The sequence below is a fragment of the Lathamus discolor genome, chromosome 3 (assembly GCF_037157495.1).
Source record: "Lathamus discolor isolate bLatDis1 chromosome 3, bLatDis1.hap1, whole genome shotgun sequence".
Taxonomy (NCBI): Eukaryota; Metazoa; Chordata; class Aves; order Psittaciformes; family Psittacidae; genus Lathamus; species Lathamus discolor.
In genome coordinates, this window is record NC_088886.1 from 146,053,364 (window position 1) to 146,075,884 (window position 22,521).

General features: G+C 44.4%; 1 protein-coding gene across 1 annotated transcript in view; it reads left to right on the forward strand.

Moving 5' to 3' along the window:
• GRK5 (G protein-coupled receptor kinase 5) overlaps window positions 1-22,521 on the forward strand; it is a 167,321-nt gene that overhangs the window by 65,543 nt on the left and 79,257 nt on the right. The window contains exon 2 of the mRNA XM_065672377.1: window positions 5,932-6,027. Coding sequence (XP_065528449.1) covers window positions 5,932-6,027 — 96 coding nt within the window. The remainder of the gene's footprint in view (window positions 1-5,931; window positions 6,028-22,521) is intronic.

Here is a 22,521-nt window from a genome sequence, read left to right on the forward strand (position 1 = left end):
AATTCCCATCTCTGTGGTTCTGGAGGTTTAAACATGAAATATATCTGCTGTTCATTTCCAAAAAGCAATGGGATGTTTTACACAGCGGTTGTCAGGCTTATGTATTTGTAGAGGCATGCAGATGATTTATGTGCAAACATGCTGTGACAGCAGGGAAGATGGGCACAAAACCATTATCACAGTCTGTGACTCTTCAGAGAGTTATGTTCATCAAAAAAGGCTGCAAGAGATAAAGGCAGATTAACATCGATAAGAGGAGATACATAACGTGATTCTCTTCTGGGGGCATGTTTGGGCATTTTGTTGTACCTCATGAAACAAGAGCCCCTAAGAACTTATTTGCAGAGGCATTGTGTCCCAGTGGATGGCGGACACCTGACAGCCTTTGAAAACCCATCCCTGATACTCCTCCTTTCCCTTGGGGTGATGTAGAAGGGGATTCATGAAGAGGTTCCTAAAGGTCTTGTGATTAAGTCAGTCAAGAGTATCACCTAGGATCTTGTAAGGATAAAGCAGGGTTCCTGTGGGGTTTTTTGTGCTTTCCCAGATGAGAAGGGCAGGATGAAGGGCAGAGAGCAAGCAGTGTCTTTCACTCTTTTTGAAAGCAGACCATCTTTATTTGCTAGTCCAGCTGGATGAAAGAAGAATGGCGAACCTAGGTGAACTTCTACGTGAAGCAGGTCTAAGAAGGGTGAAACTGTTTGCTGTAGAGGCTAAATGTGTTAGATATGAAAAATCCTCAAGGAAAAGTGGCGGGCTGATGAGTTGCATTCATGCAGTCTTGTTAGGAAAATAAGCAGTTTAAAATTGGTATTCTTTTCCTTCACAAATACGTGGTTAATCTCTGGGACTCCCACCCACATGAGGCAAAAGGGCATTCAACAGTCCAGGGCATTTACCAGGAGCATAAGAACAGCCTGAATTTAAGTAGCATAGCTTCTGAAAAAGAAGAAATTTTGGAAGCAATGTACCTTTATGTTTAGTTACCCATATCTAATGGATAGAGTATGGAAGAAAGTTCCTGCTTTCCAAATACTTTAGAAACAGCTTTCTAAGATCTTCATCTGAAGCTGCCTGAGGCCTGTCCTGTGCTAGACAGACCATTTGTTTAATATGGCAATGTTATATATACCATATAGCTACATGCACTTTGATGGGAGAGAGTGAGCAAAGGAAGGCTGGCAAGAGAAAGAGAAGAAATGTAACCGTCTTTTGAGTGGAATAATGTTGATTTTTGGACTACTAATATTTTTTTTGGAGTTTGCTTCACTGCTTTCATATGTAATCAAGGCCTTGCAATCAGAACGTACACAGCTTTGTACTGTTGGGAAGGACTTGGATAGGAGCCTGGCTGCTGTTGTGAAATGGAAGATACAAACTGTAGTCATCCTTCAGTGATCTGTAGACAGTTTACCTAAATTGTGGATTAACAAGATCACGGATAATACAGCTGAAGGCAATGAAATGTTTGGCCATCTTGGCTTAGCCAGGCCTGACTACATGGGGTGTGATGCAGGGTTATCAACTTGGTCAAGAAGAGAGCAAAAGTATGAAGCCAGCTGAGCCATGCTGAAAAGCCATCTTGGATGGTAGCACAAGGCACAAATGGAGCATGCTACAGGCATGATGCTGGAATGAATTCATCCATCATTCTGTTCATCTCTGGCTATGGAATACCTTTAATCAACTGAGCTAGCTCATGGCTTGATCCTGTTGTTAGCAGGATTAGCAGGCTGAAGGCCTTGGCATCAGCTCCTTGTTCTGTCTCTGAGTTATCGTATCATTTTGGGCAAGCCACTTAATATCTCACTGGCTTATTGATGTGAAGGTACTCTTCTACCTCCTCTTGGTGTTCATAGAGTAAGCATATCTTGCATAATGAAAGCAAAACAAGCAGGCACTTTAGGCTAAGGATAGGTTCTGCTTGCAAATGTTTTACATGTGTGCCTCTGCTAATGTCTCTGTCCTTACAAGCAGAGATCAGAGCTAGATTTGCCATCCAGCATCACAAGATGCTGTGATAAACGCCATGTATTTTTCAGTAGGTAGGATGTAGAGCAAATGCTTTTGTTTCCTGTAGGACTGGTTGACATGTCAGAGAATTAGCTTCAATCCTGTTCGTAAAAGCTGAGTTAAGTGCATGCAAGGGAGTGGAGCTGAGATTTCATGCTGTTGCTGGGAGCTCACCTTGTGCCATCATCAGCAAACCAAGACTTTAAAGCAGTCAGACCCCCCAACACCACGCTGGTGAAACCCACCTCTAAATATGGCACATCTGTCAAGCCTTGCCCTGAGAAGCTGCCTTGAAGATTGCAAATCCTCTTGTCCAGAGCAGACAGCGCAATCAAGGCAATGTGTGAAAAGCTTCCCTTCGCAACCTGCACAATTACTGACCTATTCAGAGAAACCTTCCCCTTTAGCTTTTAGCTCTTCTAGACAATTTATCCTGTCTCAGCTGTCTTGCTGCATTATGTCCTTCAAACCCCCTAGAATTAACATTTGGAGCCAGCAAACACTGCTGGCTCCACAAGAGAAGCTGAGAGCGGAAAGGTCAGGTCGATTAAAGCACTTGATCAGAATCTTTAACATAAAGACGTCACAGGCAAAACAGTAACGCTACTTCACGCTCAGCTAAGAGCAAATGATTCATCGGGCAAGGCTGCTTATTTTTGGAGGATGGCCACAAAAGAGGAGAGAACATGCTGGCTGTATCGATCATGGTAGTAACAGGGCACTGCAGAGCCCTCCTCCAGTTTTGATGGAAATTTAAAGTCGGAAATACATCATCCGATGTAAATATGTCAATAAGTGTTTTACATCAGCTGGGTTTTACAAACTGAGCAGAATCATTTTGTCGCTGCACAAATCTCAGAGCAGCCATTTAGAGCAAAGGGCTATTTTGCAATGCTCTGCACAGCCTGATGCTGCTGGAGATGCAACCATTTTGTGAGGGCTTCTGTAAAGGTGGCTGGAGAAGCGGGTGTGCTCTGAAAGCTCTGGTGCTTTGGCCCAGAGGGAAGACCTTCACTGGGTGAAGATGCACCAGTGTTGAGCAGATGAGCCCGAAAGGATGCTTTTATCTGGCTTACACTGCCTCCTGTGTCCAGAAATGATTGGAAGCACTGTGCTAGCATGAAGCGCTGCCCAAGCAGCTGCATGTGCTGCCTCCATGCCTGCTCATACCTTAAACAGAGAGCTCCTGCCTGCCCCCTTACAGCACCATAGTCTGCTCTTTGGTAAGAGCAGAGTGGGTCTGTGCATTGGGAGAGGGAAGTGTTTGTACATGGAAGTGGGCTGAGCTGCACTGGGAGCTGGCAGTCTGAGGAAGGGATCCAGAAATCTACATTCAACCCCTGAGGCTGTCAAAGGGGGATAATCCTGCTCTGACACCTGCCCAGCAGCTTCCTTCCCTCCTTGTCCTCTTCTTCCTTCCCATCCCTCTCCCAGTGCTAACAAATACATGCTTAATTCATTTAATTCCCATGGCGGTTTGACATCAAGACATAGAACTCCTCAAAGTTTACAAGATAAATCAGTGTGAGGAGAAACATGAAGCAATAGTTCAGGGAAGAAAATGCAGCCAAAGAGAATGACTGGCGAAGAGAGGAAGTGAGAATTCCAGGAGGAAGGATCGTTCCCCAGAGGAGTTTGTGAAGGGAGGGTGCAGGGTAGTGTCAGTATGGTGTGATGAGGCTTGAGGGCTGGAGCACAGAGGAAGGTGCCACTGGAAGAGAAGAGAGGCAAGTGGAGGTGCAGACAGGAGCAGTTATGCAGAACTGATGGAGCATGCTTTCAGGGAGATGAAAGCCAATGAGGACCCTTTGGGTTGCTGAATCCTTTGGGAGTTGGTGAACAGATGATCGCAGTGCTCACCCAGCCCACAAAATGCACCTTGTGGTATACCTAAGACCTTCAGCATGCAAGACTGGGCATGGTATGCTGCACGAGACCAAGACAGCCTGCTACAGGGGCTAGAGGGATGGGAGAGGGAATTACTTTAGCTGCAGTGTTTGGGATGCACTGAAGAGTGGAGATTGAAGCAGAATATCTATAGAGAGAGACCCAAAGGGTCCATGAAGCAGAATATCTATAGAGACTCAAAGGGTCCATCTGTGTTGCATGATACTGCCTAGTGCGGAGACAGTCACAGCTTCACAGCTCTCTGTGCTTTGCTGCAGACCAATTCCAGGAAAGGGTAGCATAACTGTGCTCCTGGTAGTCTAAACAAGCTAGTTCCTTTATGGCGACTGCAAACATCTCTGCTCCACATTGCATAATGTAGGCATACGGTAAGATCTTGCCAGTAAGGACTTTAATTCAAGGCAAGCTCTGCAATGGCAAAACCATTAGCCACTAAAAGCAAAGGAATAAAAGGCGAGATGCAGAAGGAGCACTCCTGCACCAGAGGTTACGCTGTGTGAGCAGCAACACCCCACAGAGAGAAATACTTCTCATTCTTTATCCAGGCTCATGTTTTCTCTGTAACGGTCTGCTACCTTTTGAGTCAGTGCTCTCCTAATTTAGCCTGCAATATCAAGTAGTACCCAACACACCCTCAATCTGCAGTTGTGACTCCACCAGCCCCTCTACAGAATTAACTCAGCTCTGAATTAGTCACTCGACGTGCCAGCGCATGTAAAACACACTCCAGTGAATCACATTTTGTGTGCAGGGACTGAACTGCAGTAAATACAGCGAGTCGGAGAATATCAGTCTGCATCTGGGCTTCCATGTCCACAGGGATACTCCTTCTCTAGTGGCTGCACAGCCTCTCTAAGCAGGACAGGCACAAACCCGAGATGGGAATGGAACCCCCAGCATCACACCACACCTCCTGCCCTCTGTGGTAATGCTGATGGGGCAGCGTAAAGAATGGGAGGACATAAAAGAGAAACCTGGGTGAGACTGGAGTGAAAAATGCCTGATGACAGTAAAACAAAAGAGACAATAAAAGCCTAAAAATGTCCTCTTGGGCTGAGCTGCTTCGGGTCTGAGTGCCCATCTAACAGACAATGGGGAAGAGCACACACAGCATGTCAGCCTGCATTAGGCTTGCTTGGGCTGAGGGAGCTTAACCCCACAGGCAGTGTGTCACCTAGTGATCCCTGCAAGGAGTGAAATATGCTGGAAATGCCAACTCAGAGCCCATGCAGCAGGCATCCCACTTGCAAGCTCAGATGTAGCACCCATAGATGCCAGTGATGCAGGCAGCAAGATGCTTATGAAGGGTCATGGTTGAGGGGAATTCATCAGCATGGAAAGGTTGAGGGTCTTGGACCATCTTCAGCTAGAGCTGGAGGAAGCTTGGCTAGGTCGTTCCCCTTGAGGACAGTCTAGGTGTCAGGGAAGACAACAAGGAGAGAAAAGAACCAAAGAGAGATCTTCTCCTGATGAGGACATTATGTTAATTTCATCCCACTGTTCTCCTATGGAAGCAGCAGTGACCAGTGTGCAGCATCAGCAGTAATGCCTCGTTGGCAGTATATGTAATGTGAGGGGAGGGTGGTGAGAGTTGAATTTTGGTCTTCAGTTTCCAACACTTCATTTGGGATGGGACAGGGACTCATCCCAAAACCAGAAGGGAGAGATCCCGATTGAAAAGATGCGAGCTGTAATTTTACAAGATGATTTGACTCGTATGAAATGGCTGTCAGTTGGGGCAGAGATGATGCTCGTGCTGCTTAGTTCAGCATTATCATCTGAACTGGACCTGGTGGGCCACAAGCCTCAACTCCCAACTTTTAGCAATCTGTTCTTCTGCCAAATACTGTCTCCTCAGTCTCTTGTAGCCAAGGCAAGCTCAGATGTATCTACCCACAGTGTTTCAGCTTTAATTATTAATGACATCCATAAGAACTGTGACTGGGCTGGTAAACTCTGGATGGGGCTGTGCACCCAAAGCAATCTAATCTGATATTTCTTTCTCTGCAGGGGGTGGAGGGAAACGCAAAGGCAAAAGCAAAAAGTGGAAGGAAATCTTGAAATTCCCTCACATTAGCCAGTGCGAAGATCTCCGAAGAACAATAGGTAAGAGCTTTTCCCTTCTTTGGAAGTGCTGCATAAATAAAACATGCTATCAAAGCGGCTTCAGCAAAACGGCATTAAGGGTGCTCATCACTAAATGGAATCAGTTTGGGCTTGGAATGCATGTACATCCCACGATGCTGCCATGCAAACTCAGTATTTCTGGTTCCTAACAAGTCACTGTGCATCAGGACGGAGAGATGGGTAAAATCCACTTGCGAGGCCTGAAGGCCCTTTTCTTTGCATGCACAGGCTCTACAAGCCAAAGAGACTTTACATTTAGATGATACCTGCCTATGGGACAGTGCTTTGACTTGGTATCTACCAGGACTAATGTGGCTGTAAAGGGACGTTAAGAAACAAATCCCCCCATCACATCCTGTATTCTCTTCACTTATTCTCTTGTAATAAGTAACTCTTTTATCAGGGAGGAATTGAGACTTGATGAAAGCAGAGAGATTGATGATGTAGTTGAAGGTTATTATTAATTTCAGTCTGGATCATAGAATCATAGAACAGCTAGGGTTGGAAAGGACCTTAAAATCATCTGGTTCCAACCCCCCTGCCATAGGCAGGGGCACCTCACCTTAGACCATGTCGCCCAAAGCTCCTCCCATCCTGGCCTTGAACACTGCCAGGGTTGGAGCACTCACAACCTCCCTGGGCAACCCATTCCAGTGCCTCACCACCCTAACAGGAAAGAATTTCCTCCTTATATCCAATCTAAACTTCCCCTGTTTAAGTTTTAACCCATTACCCCTTGTCCTGTCACTACAGTCCCTGATGAGGAGTCCCTCCCCAGCATCCCTATATGGATATGTTAGAAGCAACAGCCACTGCTCTCTGCCAGACAGGTTTGCTCAGCAGTGCCATCCTCTATTCCAACCACAACCACAACACAACTTTATGTAGTTTTTTATACGACATATAAGAAAATTTATTAACTTGTTTTATCAATGTGAGCCAAACACTGCAGATTTGGAAGGAAGCTTGCAGTGGCCATTTCCATAACACAGCATTTCTCCTGCTCATGCCTGCCAAATTTCAGCATTCTGTTGACTGGTGCCTTGGCAAACAAAGCTAGCAGCTATCTCCTTGAGCATCCTCCACTGGATAACCCAGTGTTACCAGAGGTTAACTTCAGCAATTGAGGCTCCAGCCACTGGCAATGAATGAATGAATGAAAGGCAAGAAACCGTAACAACTGAGATAACAGGCAGCATAATTTGTCTAACTTGAGTGAGCTCCTGGGGTCTGAGTGACAGTGCCCTGGCACAATTTACATTTGAAATTCATGGTGTGTTTATGCAGGGAAAATATGTGGAACGTTTTGAAGCTCTTTTCATGGTCTCCTTCAGTAAATTTTGCTTCCCTTGTCTACTGCTGTAGAGCTAAAAGGTAAAAAAATGAGGCAGGAGCAGAGGTTTTTCCAGTTTATTGCCACTCAATAACACACAAACCCTGGCATGATTTCTGAAGGTACAGAACCTGCCGGAAGCAGATTTGACTTAATATATTGTAATTTGCTTAGGGAATTCTCTCTGTTGTTCCATCAACCTTGGTTCTTACAGGGGACAACAGCACCAGATGAAACACTTGGCTCTTTACAAGGATATCATATCCTAAATGAGTAGTCTTTGAACAATTAAGTCTGGCAGGGATTTCTGTTTCTGAAATGCCGTTTCTGGGTTTGTTTTTAGTGTCAGCTTTGTCCTCGATGTAATTTGTTTTGCATTTCTTTTTGTGAGCAAAGTGGTGAAGTAACAGGGAAGGAGCCCTTCTGATGCTCTTGGTGGGTTTGGCTTCATTGCAAGGGCTACCTGTTGGCTGGGAATTTTAGCAACTGACTTGGTCACACTGGGAAATCAGGTCCAAATCCTTGTTGTGTGACTGACTGTTATTGAGTAGTTTTCCTGCCGAGTTGGATGTGATTCCGCATGGAATGAGGCACTGCTCAGCCTGAGGAAGCTCATCTGGCCTTTCTGCCTCTGCCATTTTTCAGTTAATCTACCTAAGGCTGAAACATCCCAGGCAAAGAGTTGCTGTTTATAAACAACTCCTTGCTCATCTGACCCATCTTGGAAGAACCAGATGCACTGGGTCTATGGCATTAAGTTGTTTGCACGTGTGTGGTTGACCCGAGGTGCTCAGAATGGATCTGTTGTACATGCAAATCCATTGCACTGGACTCTGTGTGGCTCATGGTCATCCAGGAACAAGTAATGGTCATTGCGTTCTGGCCTGCAACCACTTCTTTTACTGTCTCCATCAAGGAAGAACAACTCCCTTGGCTTTAACCCATCTTCATTTGTTATTTTCTGCAGGTCCTTTAGAAGGATCTCAGGACTACAGGTGATTTTGTGAGGGAATGTTCTGAAACATCTTCCTTGAACCAAGAGTTGAACTGCTTTCTGACTTGCAGGGGTTCCAACTGCTTGGTGTGTCTGCTCATCAGTCCCTACCCTAAAAAGTTCTTAAGCCACTGGTCAGTGCCAGTTGAATCTAATAATGAAATTGAGACCCCAGAGAGGGTTTTTTTCCCCTCCAATCTTTAGGGAAATAGTCAACCAGCAGAGAACCATAACATCCCAGAATGGTTTGTGTTGGAAGGGACCTTAAAGCTCATCCAGTTCCAACCCCCCGCCATGGGCAGGGACACCTTCCATTAGAGCAGCTTGCTCCAAGCCCCATCCAGCCTGGGCTTGAACATTGCCACGGATGGGGCAGCCACAGCTTCTCTGGGCAAAGAACAACTTTATCCAGTGAAAAAGCTACAGACTCCATTCAGTGTGTTTAGAGAGCAAGACAAATATCAGTAGGTTCTGCTCATCACAGACCTCTTTGCCCTGTGTCCTCCTCCCAGCACTTTTGGTCAGACACAGTCTTGCCCCTTTGGTTAAGAAATCACACCAAGTCTTAGAGGGTTGCATGGACTGGAGGATGAGGCTGTTGAGGTTTTGTTGTACTCCTCTTTTCTGGATGCTTCCCAAGAGCCTCTGTGGAAAAAACTGGAGGCAGGGATGGGATGGACCTTTTGATTTGACTGCTGCAAAGAAAGGCACGGCTTAGTTTAATGCAGCCATAAGACATGGGTGGAAAATGCTGCTGTTGTAATTGTGGCAATACAGTCTACATGTGTGTGTAGATGCCCACATTTTGGTGTAAAAATGTGTGTGCTTTTACACCCCACTAAGGTGTACTGAAAAGAGTCTGTGTCTTAAAAAAATAGTGTAGTGTGAAAAGAAATCTGTGAAAAACAGGAAGGCTGAAATAAACCAAGGGTCTGCGACCTGTGTTGACACAATTATGAGTCAGTTCATACCTTTTGGTTCCCTCTGTGTTTACAGGAGACTCTGTGTTTGACTATCCATCATCTGGTGTCTTACTGAAAGCCTTGCTTAGTAAAGCCTTTTTTTCCCTTCCTTCTTGTGCATAGAAATGAAAAAAATAAAATCAAAACACCCGAGAGAAACACTGGTTTTTGATAAATAAACAAACTCTGGAAACATCTTTATTAAAAGCACCATTTAGCCAAGGAGCTGTTTTGTTGGATTGCACTTAAAAGCAACTTCTCTTCTCCTTTCTTTTTTGTCCAAAGTATGCAACGCCTTTTGCAGGGGAGTTCAGTGGCTGTCATTGTGTGCTAATTATAATTAAATAGGCAAGTGGAACAGGGATGCTGCACTAATACCTTTACAGGGCTCTGAGGGAAGCTTCTACGTGTGTACTTGTATATTATGAATGCCTAATACACATTTCTATTTGTAGCCCTCTTCCCAGCTGTATTTCATTGACTCGTAGAATGGTTGGGGTTGGAAAGGACCTTAAGATCATCTATCTCCAACCCTTCTGTCTGCATTTAATTGTATTAAACCAGCTAGCCCTTTCCAGGATAATACTAGCATTAGTGACCATGTCAATTGGTGAAGATTGGTGTTTGAGACGCGAGTGACAATAACTCATGTGATGAATGCTGCTAGTAGACGGTGTTCAGCTATCTTTGAAATTCACGTATGATGCCTTAGCAAGAGAGATGCTTCAAGGGAAGGGAAAAAATAGCAAGGCACAGCATTAAAAATGCCTACATTTGACAAACACTGCATGAAGAGATGCCACAGGTTAGGGATACCCACTAGTTTAAAGGCCATCAGTAAACACGACTCTAAGAAGAAGTTGTAATTTTAAAGGGCAGAGTGTCTTTTTGATGATAAAAGATTCTGGATGTCTGTAAATATTTCTGAATGACGCAAAAGGTTCTGTTGGTTAAAAGCGTGGAATTTTTATTTATTTTGCTCAGACCCATTCTGTGCTTTTTTCTTCCATAAAAAACCTGCTTGGGTGAAAGAGTCGATTATTCTGATCTTTGGCAAATTTTCTTTCGCAACTGTCCAACTGCTATATAATAAATCAAGACTTCCCCCCCCCAGATTGAAGGTTGTGGGGAAACTGCCACAGAATGTGGCTGCTGTTTGTTGCATAGAGTGGTTTGTTGCATTATTGCAGAAAACTTTAACTCCTTCAGTAAAGCAGTTGCTGGTTGTGCATTGTGCTCATGTAGAAGGGAGAACTCTGATGATTTCTCGTGTTAAATATTTATATCATAGAATCATAGAATAGTTAGGGTTGGAAAGGACCTTAAGATCATGTAGTTCCAACCCCCTGCCATGGGCAGGGACACCTCACACTAAACCGTATAAATCATATTCACTGAGATGTCACAGTCACAAAGATCAGCCCCATTAATACAGATCTGGCCACACTTGGTTTAAAAAGAGAAAATCAAAACCCTTCCCTGTGCTGTTTACCCTCTTAGGTGACATTTGCGTCCCATTTATCAAGGGCAGAAGTAGCTTGAACTTCCAAATGCTTTTCAGCGATGTTAAAAATACACTTCTGCTTGAGAAACTCTTTGTAGAGGTGGTGAACAGAGTAAGTGGGACAGAATTGAAGCCACAGAGTTCACATGCTCACTTTTTACAGAAGCTGACCCCTTTTCCTCCTTTTTGTGTTGTACTTCTTCAGACATGATCAAGACCTTCACCTGTATGATTTTATTTCACTCTGATTTTATTTCACTCACTTTATCTACCTGGAAGCATATTGATAGTGCAGGCTCTGCAATGGGATTCAGACCCACCTAAATGAGGTTTTTCAGCCACCAGCATGGGCGCTGGTAACAATCAAGAAGCAGCAGTATGGACATGAGTGACAGAAAGATGCTCAAGTATTCATCCAGCTTCCTCGGAATGCTTTGCAGCCTGCACTGAGCTCCATCCTGTGGCAGAATGACTGCTACTATCCCCCAGTTATCTCATTTAGAGGGCACCCCTGCTCTGCTCCACTGTGCTGGGGCATCTGTCATGAGTTCCCACCGGCAGTTCTTGGGTTCCTTGGCTTCAGCGGTTTGCCAGCGCTGCAAAGATATAAACACATGGGTGAGGGGTCTTGGGAAAGGGAAGTGTGAGTTTCCAGGCTTGCTCGCAGGGGAAGCTGCCTCTGTGAGAGCAGGTGACAAGATGGCATAGTGATGTTCATTGCGGGATGTGTATGTGCTCTCAGGGAATGTAGGTGTAGCAAAGAAACACCATGCATGTGCAGATCCCAGAACCTGAGTCTGCAAGGTGGTATCACTTATAAAGCTTATATCACCTATAAAGCTCAGGCACTGAAACCAGGAAAGAGAAGGCATCAAAAGCCCAAGCTGATAAAAACCACAAAGAAGCAGCCAATTTTCTCTCCAGCAAATTCTTCAGCTCTGATTTTTACACCGATTAAGAACTGAGGTTTAGAAGTGTAATCCTGAAGCCAACAATTAGATCAAAGGAAAGAGCTGCTAGCTTGCCTTCCACTGTGAATAACGGAACACAACTAGTTATAACTTCTGTGATTGTCTCACAGTATCAGTCTGAATGCTGCACCTTTGTATCATGGCTTTGGTTAAAAATTAAATTTGAGGTTTTGAGGGGTTTTTTTTTTCTTTTTTTGTAGTAAGCATCAGCTTTCCTTGGGGAAAAAAAAGATTTCCATTTTTATTGGAAATAAGTTTTTCAACAAATAGTCAGGATTCCATGACATGAAGCAGCAACAGGAATTGTCTCCTCATTTCTTTCCAAATAAGCAGGCACATGGGTAGCTGTGTTGAAAAGATGCTGGTGGTGCGTGTGTATGCAGCCAGAGCCGAGTACCCAGCGCGGAGCTGTACAGCACCTCTGGGAAGCACTAGGTGTTCTGCAAGCCCAGGGAGCTGGATCAGTGGAGTAGAAAATACTATCCAGTAAAAAAAAAGACACCATAATGTGTCATTGTTCTGCTGTTCATTGAAATATATTTCCAGAGCAATTAAAGCTGGACCTGATAAACACATAGACTCACAAATAACTTTTGATTCACACCAGATGGGGTGGCTTTTCTTCCTCAGTTAGAATCATGCTCTGTATGATCTAAGTGCCCTTAGATAACTGCAGCTTAAGATATAGTTCAGTCACTAGGAGCAGTAGCAAAGTGCTATATTGCTGGTGTTGTGCATTACCCAAGTGCCAGCTCCTAACCTCGGTGGTTGTTACCAGGCCAGGCTGCTGGGTGCTGACGGGGCTCTGTGTTGTCCCTTGGGATCATGTTTATTGCACCAGCACTGAAGGGCTGGTTGTGGTGCTGCGGCGTGGGTAGTCCCTTTGATGCTGGAGTGGTACCTAAGAGAAAACCTGCCCAAATGAGTTGTCCTCTGTAGTGGCTGTCCAGGGAGTGAGTACAGAAAGAGCGCAGAGAGGAACGCAAGAAGGGCTGAAAGCAAAGCTGGAAGAACTGCTGAGAGCTGTGGATAGGATTTATTGCTCTGGAAAAAGTTGTGCAGATATTTTTGGATAACATTAATGCAGAAAAAAACCTCAAACTGATTTATTTCTAACAAAGAAACAAAGTCCTTCCCCTTGAAAGTCCCCGCTCTGCAAACTTCCCTTCCCCCTCACTTTCTTTGTTTCTTTCTTCTACAGTAGGCACAACTTTCCCCTCTCTTCTTTGAGCCAAAAGGTCCCTGTTGCTCCTTCGAAGTACAGTTTATGCAATCTTTCCAGCATAGACCTTGCCTTCAGCAGTACCCTTGTAGTTTCTTGCATTCATGATATGGGACAGCACATCAAATCCATCTAAATTAAATTATATACTCTTCAGGGGCAGGAACTGGCCGCTTGATAGAAACTGTTCCAGCACATTAAATGATATGGCTGATGTCGAAACCATGTTGTTTGTTTACAAACCCACAGTTGGTTCAGTTCCTTTCTTTAAAATCCTTCAGATTCAGCTATAATTCTATCATAAACATAGGTTTCTACTGCTCTAATGATGGGCAAACAGAGCAATGTTTGGTGCCCTTGTAAGATTAGCTGTATCCAGTTTATAGCGATGGGTGGAATTGAGAAGGGTTGGGTTTAATGCCATCACTGAAAGTATGTGAAAAACAAGCTGGTTTATGCATCTAGTGAGACTCAAGACTAACACGGGGAGAGCAGGCAGCTTGCAGGCTGCTTGTACTTGACAGCTTCCAGGACGGGAAAGGGACGCAGGGGAAATGAGTTGAAATGATCTCAGCCCACGTTCTATTTACAGAATTTATTTCACCAGAATTAATCCGTTAAGCATTACCTTGGCACTGGCAATCCAGAAAGAACCCAAGAAAGACGTTGCTATTCTCCATAAAGAACAGGCAACAAATCCACATCTTCTTACCAGTGAGTCCACACCAGTCCTCGTGCAATAGAAAGCCTCCAAAGGGACAAATATTATCACTAGACCTCTGTATTTGTATTCTGTGGCAAGGACGGTATTTGGGGCAATAAATTCTTCACAAATTAAGAAGGGGAAAAAATGCCATGACACCCTTTCAATTATTTCCAGAAGTTATTACAGATATATGCAGAAAAGGAATTAGAAGATAATATAGTCTTTTAAAAGATCCATTTCATTTCTCACTGAAAATAGAAGATACTGTGAGCTGCAGGGTTTTTCATTATCTTATTAGGCAATACAAGTCATTAAGGCTACTTAATACTTCTGCGGTGATTTGGAATTGTAATGTGCTATAGAAGTGCTCATGGGTCCTGTTAAATAGTAGTACTTGGCTGTTCAGGAAATTCATTTTAAACCCAGTTTAGCATTTGCAGGTTGTGGGCACTGAGAGGTAGGGCTGCATTTGTGATAAAAACTTAACTCTTCTCCCTGCTGAACTCACTTGTATATTTGCTACTGGTAGTAATGAGGAGGTGGCAGGGCAAAGCGAAGGCTCTGGTTTGGTTGATTGTTCAGCTCTGCTGGGGTCAGTGGGAAAGATTCCCCTGAATTGTACAGGAGGCCTCTTATAATGAAAGGAGGGAACTGTAGGGAGGGAATAGGGAGAAAAGGTCTACCAGACCTACGTCATTATGGACGCTGGGAGGGGAGCGCTCATGGGATGATCAGCCTGAAATCCTCACGTCTGGGGATGGATTCAGGCTTTCAGGAAGGGATGGGATTAACCTAAGTTAATGCTTCCTAAGGAAAATAACTCATTTGGAGTAGCTGGTAGAGGAAGCATTATTTCGATTTGGCTTCTGCTGGTTGTTGCAGAGGCCTCTAGGATTGTGGCCGGGTTTCGTTTTAGGAAGAACTGTTCCTTTGCTAAGAACAGTCATGCTAGAAGTATGGCACACCAAAATACTGCAGGTCAGTGAGGATGGACATGAGCCTGAGCCCTTGGCTGAAACATTCTGTAACAAAACCAAGTTTTTTGAATGAAATGTGTGCACTAGAAATTGCAGTTATTATTCTGGTTAAAACCTTAAATCAAACATTCTTCTGTTTCTTCCTTCCATGTCCTTCTTTGGTGGAAGAGGGGCAGGAGGAAAAGAAACATCCTATTCTTTACTTAAAACCAGAAATTTAGTGGTAGCCTTATTTTATGTTAAAGTTACCCAAAGCCCATAAAATACTTGGAGTGAAACAAAATTCGCACTTTATATGTGTGTGTATATACATGTATGTATGTATATACATATATATGTACACATATAGAGAGAGAGGCTGGTTTGAATATCTGCAAAATACAAAAGCGATGTTGTACTTCCTTGTTTCAGTTTTATTTCTGTTTTTGTAGCATTTCTGTTACTGAAGCAGTCTTTGCCACAAAGCATGCTTCACTGCCATAAGGTGTACTTTCTTCATTGGGAAGGTCTTTAAGCTGTGCATTTCAGTTCCACAGGTTTAGTTGTCATAGAATCATAGAATAGAATCATAGAATACTTAGGGTTGGAAAGGACCTCAAGATCATCCAGTTCCAACCCCCCTGCCATGGCCAGGGACACCTCACACTAAACCATCCCACCCAAGGCTTCATCCAACCTGGCCTTGAACACCGCCAGGGATTGAGCACTCACAGCCTCCCTGGGCAACCCATTCCAGTGCCTCACCACCCTAACAAGAAAAAATTTCCTCCTTAGATCCAATCTAAACTTCCCCTGTTTAAGTTTTAACCCATTACCCCTTGTCCTGTCACTACAGTCCCTGACGAAGAGTCCCTCCCCAGCATCCCTATAGGCCCCCTTCAGGTACTGGAAGGCTGCTATGAGGTCTCCACGCAGCCTTCTCTTCTCCAGGGTGTCTTTTCCTGACAGTGCAAATGAACAGTAAAATGAATATAAATACAGTATTTCTATTTAAAATATAATAAAATGTACTGCAAATTGTTTTATCGGTTAACAGGGTTGGGATTCATCCTCCTTGTAAATCCACGTCTGAGGTAAGACCCCACATAAAGTGCAAATCTGGCTGATTATTATCCTAGTGCTCCTGATTTTTGGCTTTCAAGGAAAAGAGAGGCTGAAAAGTTGTTCAGGATAATCTCACACATAGCTTTTAATAACTGTAGCAATAGGGCAAGGGGTAATGGGTTTAAACTTCAGCAGTTGAAGTTCAGATTAGATACAAGGAGGAAGTTCTTTACTGTGAGGGTGCTGAGGCACTGGCACAGGTTGCCCGAAGAAGTGGTAAATGCTCCATCCCTGGCAATGTTCAAGGCCAGGTTGGGCAACATGGTCTAGTATGAGGTGTCCCTGCCAGTGGCAGCAAATTGGAACTAGATGACCTTAAGGTCCTTTCCAACCCAAACCATTCTATGATTTTAAGACATAGGACAGGGGAATTCATATGGGGAATATTAAAGGCCAGATTTTTTGCTGATTTGGCTGAATCTCTGAAGTCATTGAGAGATTCCATTTATTTTTCAGGTAAGGACCGTGTGCTGCTTTGAGAACACTTTGGAGGTGATAACTGAAAATACTTCCCTGTGCAGTTTCTTCTGTGTAGATCAGAAATTGGGGCATGGCCATGAATTCTGCTAAATGCTGGATGCTGGGGAGGGACTCTTCATCAGGGACTGTAGTGACAGGACAAGGGGTAACGGGTTAAAACTTAAATAGGGGAAGTTTAGATTGGATATAAGGAGGAAATTCTTTCCTGTGAGGGTGGTGAGGCACTGGAATGGGTTGCCCAGGGAGATTGTGAGTGCTCCATCCCTGGCGGTGTTCAAGGCCAGGTTGGATGAAGCCTTGGGTGGGATGGTTTAGTGTGAGGTGTCCCTGGCCATGGCAGGGGGGTTGGAACTGGATGATCTTGAGGTCCTTTCCAACCCTAACTATTCTATGATTCTATGAGATATTGATATTAAAATAGAACCCCCTCTTGGCAGGATAGAGGCCAGAGTTAGGAGACCATTTCTGAATAGAGCTCCTGGTTATGCCAGTGTTTTTATTTACTTATTAATCACATTTTTACTATGCTAAACCAGTGCCAGGGACTTTTAAGACAAGTCAAATAAATTCTCTACCCTCAACTGCTGTCTTTTAGGTGAAGTAATGGAAAGGATGAGTGAAAGCCCAATGTAGGGAAAGGAAACAAAACTGTAGAGCACGACAGTATAATGCAAACTCCTGAGAGTGTGGGGAAGAAGGCAGACTGGTGTTTGATTTTGTTGGAGAACTCCCTGTAGTCCTGGAATTTGTAAAGCTCAGTCCAAAAATGGCTCAACAAAGAGTCTGAACTGTTATAATCCTTAAAAAATATGTTATGGAACAGAGCAAGACATTTAGGTCACAATTAAATTTAGTAAATTAAGAAAAATGTGGTGGTTTTTACCTTTCCAGAAGAAGAATTGATTAATTACAAAAGATGGGAAGTCTTTGTGGTATTAAATGACCCACAGAAATATAATCTCTGCAAATAGTCACTAATTTCATTGTACCTGCCAGATCCACCACCCTCCTGCCCTCCAGCAGCAGCAGCTTTATATCTGCAGTGGCACCTTGAGGGTCTCTGCACGTCACAGTGATTTTGTGAGCTCTTGCTTGATCAAGTTAGGACAAGGCAGTGTTGACAGATTGGTGAAGGCTGTTCTTGTGAGCAACAGGACCTGGCTCAACTACATATAAGTGTTCGCAGTGTTGAAACAGCCCCCTGTGAGTGCTTTCAGGCTTTCGTAACTCCCGGTTCAAAATACTATTGGCATTTGTAAGCGTGGTTTATGGAGAAAAGTGGGTTTGAGCACAGGAAGAATTTGGTGTAAGTCACTTCAGAAATACTATGACAAACAATATTCAGCACTGGAGTATCACGTTCATTGTATTTGACCTTTCGGCATAGGTATAGGTTGCCTCATGAGCAGTGGCTTCAACAAACTAGACCCTGAGTGAGTAAGAAGTAAGAACACCCTGAAAGGTACAGCACGGACTCTGAAATGCAAAAGAGAGAAACCCATGGTGGGTTACTTACTGAATAGCATGGAATATTTGATTTAGTGTGGCAAAGTATGACATATTATAGCTGATCAGTTCTCCAACAGCCAAAGCCAACTGGCGGCAGTGCAAGATCAAGCCATCAAGCAAGATCTGTTTCAGAACTCTTTGGCTGAGCAAGCTAAACCTGCTCAAGCTAAGCATGAATAACTAGGTGGGGTATGCTTGGGAGAGACCTCTGTGCTGGTGACAGGTTGGGCATCCCACATAGGAAGGAGATAATCTGTCCCTGGAGTAGGAATGTGCCCCCACTGTTGGCTCCTGGAGGCCTGTTGTATGCTCAAAGAGGATGGAGAAAGGAAGACAGGAGGGCATGTGGGCTTGGGGGATAACTGTAGGTAAGGGTACATCCCCTTTGCATCGTCAGTGGGAGTATTCCTGAGGCTTGTGCTGTTTGGGAGAGGGGAAAAAAGCCAACATGAAAAGAGCAGCTGTTCAGCAGCCCTCATGTTGGGAGCGGACCTCATGACTGTCCTTAGCCCCACAAAGGCTTTTTTCCTCCAAGGTTCTCCTTCCTTCTGAGACTGCTTTCATCCCTGCCCACGAGACTGTGGGTGTCCATACACACCGTAACCTCATTATCTTCAATGGAAAAATAAAACCCCAAAACCTATTAAAAATACTGCCTATGCCAGTATTGTCTATGCCAATGTGACCATGAATCAGTGGTCAGAGCTGCGAGCGAGAATTACAGCCTTTTCTCCGTGTTCTTTGCCATGGACAACCCTTAGTCCTATGACTAAGACTAATGTCTTTTTTAAACCTATTCAAAGTCTCCTTAGGGGCCAGAGCCTTTCTTATGAGTTAAAAATCAACCTATTTAAGTAAGGTCTTAAGGAGTGGAAGGCGGCAATGTGAAGTTTCAAACACTGCAGAGGAGCTGCCAACGCAAAGGTCACACAAGGTTGTGGTTACTCCCACTGCGTGCTGCAATGGGCTTCATGCATTAGGACAGACTGGGATTACAGCAGGGCCAGCGCACAGAGGGAAGACATGGATCCACCCTTTAGCCCTGTGGTTTTCGCAAGTTTTCTGGCACTGGCCTGTGTTCCAAATCCTAAAGGAGCTCTGGTGGAGAGTTGCCATCCTGGTCCAAAAAGAGAGATAGGATTTTATTCTCAATAGCACTGTTGAACTGCATGGAAAGTAGTCATCACCCACAATCAATTACTAGGAAGCACCTATAGATTGCTTGAAATCTGTAGAGAGCTCTATACTCTATAGCTGATAGCATACGGAGGATATTCCTTTGTTTTCTCTTTTCTCATGAGACCAGTTGATAACTTGTCCTTCTCCATTCCCAAAAAGAGATTATGTTTTCCTTCCTAATCCCCAGTGATTTTAGCTTTCTGTCTCACCAGTTGCTGGGGACTGATGATGCTAAACCCTGTCTCCCAAAAAAGCCTTTATCCTTTGTGTAAATTAGCTGATAGATTCATGCTACTGATACAAGTCAAAACAATGTTTTAGCTGGCAGAATTATGTGGAATTCTGCCTCTTCCATTTTTTTCCCCTCCCATTAGCAAACTAGTGTTTCCCTAACAAGTCCCCAGATCTGGCAGTTTTCCAAGGTTTCCCTTTTTGGTAGGCAGCTCTAAGGAAGGGAATCTCGTCTTGCTGCCAGCTCACCCACTTGCAACACGTGTTGGGGAGGGATTAGAAACTCTTTCCTTCAACAGCCCTGGAGCAGAGGAGGCACTGGGAGTTCAGCTGGAGGCTCTGCCTGTGAGATACAGATTATCAAACCTTAAATTAGAGAGCAAATACCACCCTTTGCTTTTCACCCTCCTTCTTTTTCCCCTTCATTTAAGTGAATTTAGGTCCTGGTTACAGGTAAGGCACAGATATCCCTTGAAAGGGAGATGTGTTTCTCTCCCAGGCAGGTGCAGTATGATTTCCCTCTCTCTGCTCTGGTCCCTTCCAGGCTGGAGTTACAATGGCAAGAGAGAGAATACTTCAGTGCCCATCATTGCTCACTCTTGGCTGGCTCTGCCAGCCTGGTTGCCAGCTGTGGTGGTGGGTTTTGCATAGCTGTGGGTTTGATACCAGTTTAGCTTGCCAACTGCCGGCATAAGCTGTGTAACTTGCAGCTCCACAAATGCCATGCCAGCATCTGTTTCTCATCCTACAGCATTTTAAATGATGCACATTTCCAGCTGTCTTCCCTTTCCTTCCCAATTTCAAAGCACATATTGCTCTGAGATGCATTTCCAGGCTACGCAGTCCATATGCAAGGCAAAGGAGGGCTGCAAAGGTTTGACATGAACTGTTCATGCCCTTGTCCTCCAGCATGGTCGTGCATTGAAGCAGAAGAAACCCTCAGCTGTGAGGAGTCCTACAGCTTGTGGAATGTGTTAATTAAACAAGCATCTCTGGGAGAGGTAAAATGGTAGAGGACCTCTGCAGATAACTTGGCAGCTCCCTAATACAGTATTCACAGCTTCAAGTCTCTTAGGAAAAAAGATGAGCAGCCGTTATAGAAGGCTTTTAAAGCCCTACTTTCCAGTAGGAATGTAGTAGAAGAATGCTGTGAAGGCCCTGGAAGTGTGCTGCTCACAAGCAGAGGAAAGATTAAATTCCAGGGCTTTGTTTGGGGTAAATTGCTGACCTCTGTCTTCAGCTTTAAGCCCTCTGAAGAAAACCATTCCTAGCATACAGCAAGATGAGTTGCTTTTGCTGGATTCTTTCCTGCCTGCAGTGTAACGGTTTAATATGGATATAGCAGGAAACAAGGAAAATTGAAAGTATAATTCATTTTGAATGGCATGATCTAAGAAGTGATTTCTTTTAAGGCAAAGGGATCAGTGTTAAATATTTTAAGTGAGCCCTTGGAACAATCCCTTAATGGAATTTTTTCTCTTCTTCCCCTTTTATGACTACAAAATCTATGTTTTCTGCTGCTTCTCTTTTGTTATTTATAGACTTTAAAACCTTGATCAGAACAATTTTACTTATTGGGTTATAAAATTCCTTTATCTTCTGTCCCACAAAGTCAATAAGCATTTCTTCAGCACAGTAAGAGATCCCCATTCTGCTTTCTGGGCAGATTTACTTGCTATCAGTGCAATTTCTACCCACTGAGTCAATGTCTCAAGGCGCAACCTCTTCCTGCTGTGCTACAACTAAGCATTTCCTATAGTAGCCTTATGATTTCCCAAAGTCCTCCTCCCCCTTCAGAGCCTGGGAAAGCAGATGGAACCTATGGGATGACCTGGAGGCCATGAAATCCAGGCTGTTAGCGCTGAAGTGGGGAAGCGCATTCCAGAGGAGACAACCCTTCCACCAGGAGTGCTTGCAGCTCCCTTTGCTCTCCAGCCCACACAATGCTAAGCTGATACTGAGCTCTTCAAGTGATTGCAAATGACGTGGCCTGGGGCACGGAGACAGCAGATGTTTGGTATTAGGTTGTTATGGCTCAGTGTTTTCCACTCGAGCTGAAACTCAACTACTGGTTAATAACAGTCCCAGGGACCCTGTGCAGTGCATGTCTTGAGCAGGGCACCTAGGAAGAAAAAATCCATTGAGAGGCATCGTGCTGCTCTCAGTTGTTTAAAAGGGGAGGACAGCGTGAGAGGCACGAATCACTGCAGAGAGGTCCATATTCAAATGTCAAGCCCACAGTTTTCTCAGCAGTCATAAGGAGAAAACCACTTGGCATATCCAACCCAGCCCTGAACCCAAGTGACAAAACACCCCCCTTCAATTTGGCCTCTTAACAAATGCTGGCTTTTTCATTACGTTGAAGTAAATCAGTTGTATTTCTCACCCCAGGCTTATAAGCTCTAATTATGCCCCTGAGTCATGTTGGATTGGCCTGGCACTCAGCTGCCCTAGAGCATGACCAGATGCGATGAGCCTTCCATCCTGTCAAAGCTCTAAATGTGAAATAGAGCTAGGAATGACGTGGGTCTCTCATGGAAGTCCCTGGGGTCAGAGAATGGGTGCTTGGCATTGCTCTACGGCTTCTGTTGCTGGAGAAGGAGAAGGACATGTGGTCACTGTGCTGTAATAAATATAGCTGTCCTATCTGAAAGAATTGCTGTGGACAAATAGTAAACTGTGGCCTGGAGCAGGTTATCAGTCAACACCAGGAATGTGGCCTCTGCGTCATAGTCAGACCTAGAATCAAACAGATCAGGGTTAAAGAGTCTGAGAACAACGGAGTAAAAGATCATGCTCTGGTTCAAGCAGTGGAAAGTGCATACAAAAACCATAATCCAGGCAGCATGAGGCTGAGATGAGTGGTGAAACATTAATGCCGCTATGAAAACACATCATCAAAAGGCAAAACCAAATCAGGAAGAACGAAACCAGCACCGCAGCAGGCACTCTGGTGTTGTACCTGGGGAAGATCTCATTGGGTAAACAGAAGCTACCTGTCTGGGGTCCTTTCCAAGCAATACAGGAATTACAGGTGTAATTGCAGGTGGTTTAATGCAGCATTCATGGGAACAGCCTAAAGAGTGGCAGTGTGGACTCAATAACAAGTAGCAGGAGCAACTAATGTTGGCTTTCATAGAATCATAGAACAGTTAGGGTTGGAAAGGACCTCAAGATCATCCAGTTCCAACCCCCCTGCCATGGGCAGGGACACCTCTCACTAAACCATCCCACACAAGGCTTCATCCAACCTGGCCTTGAACACCGCCAGGGATGGAGCACTCACAACCTCCCTGGGCAA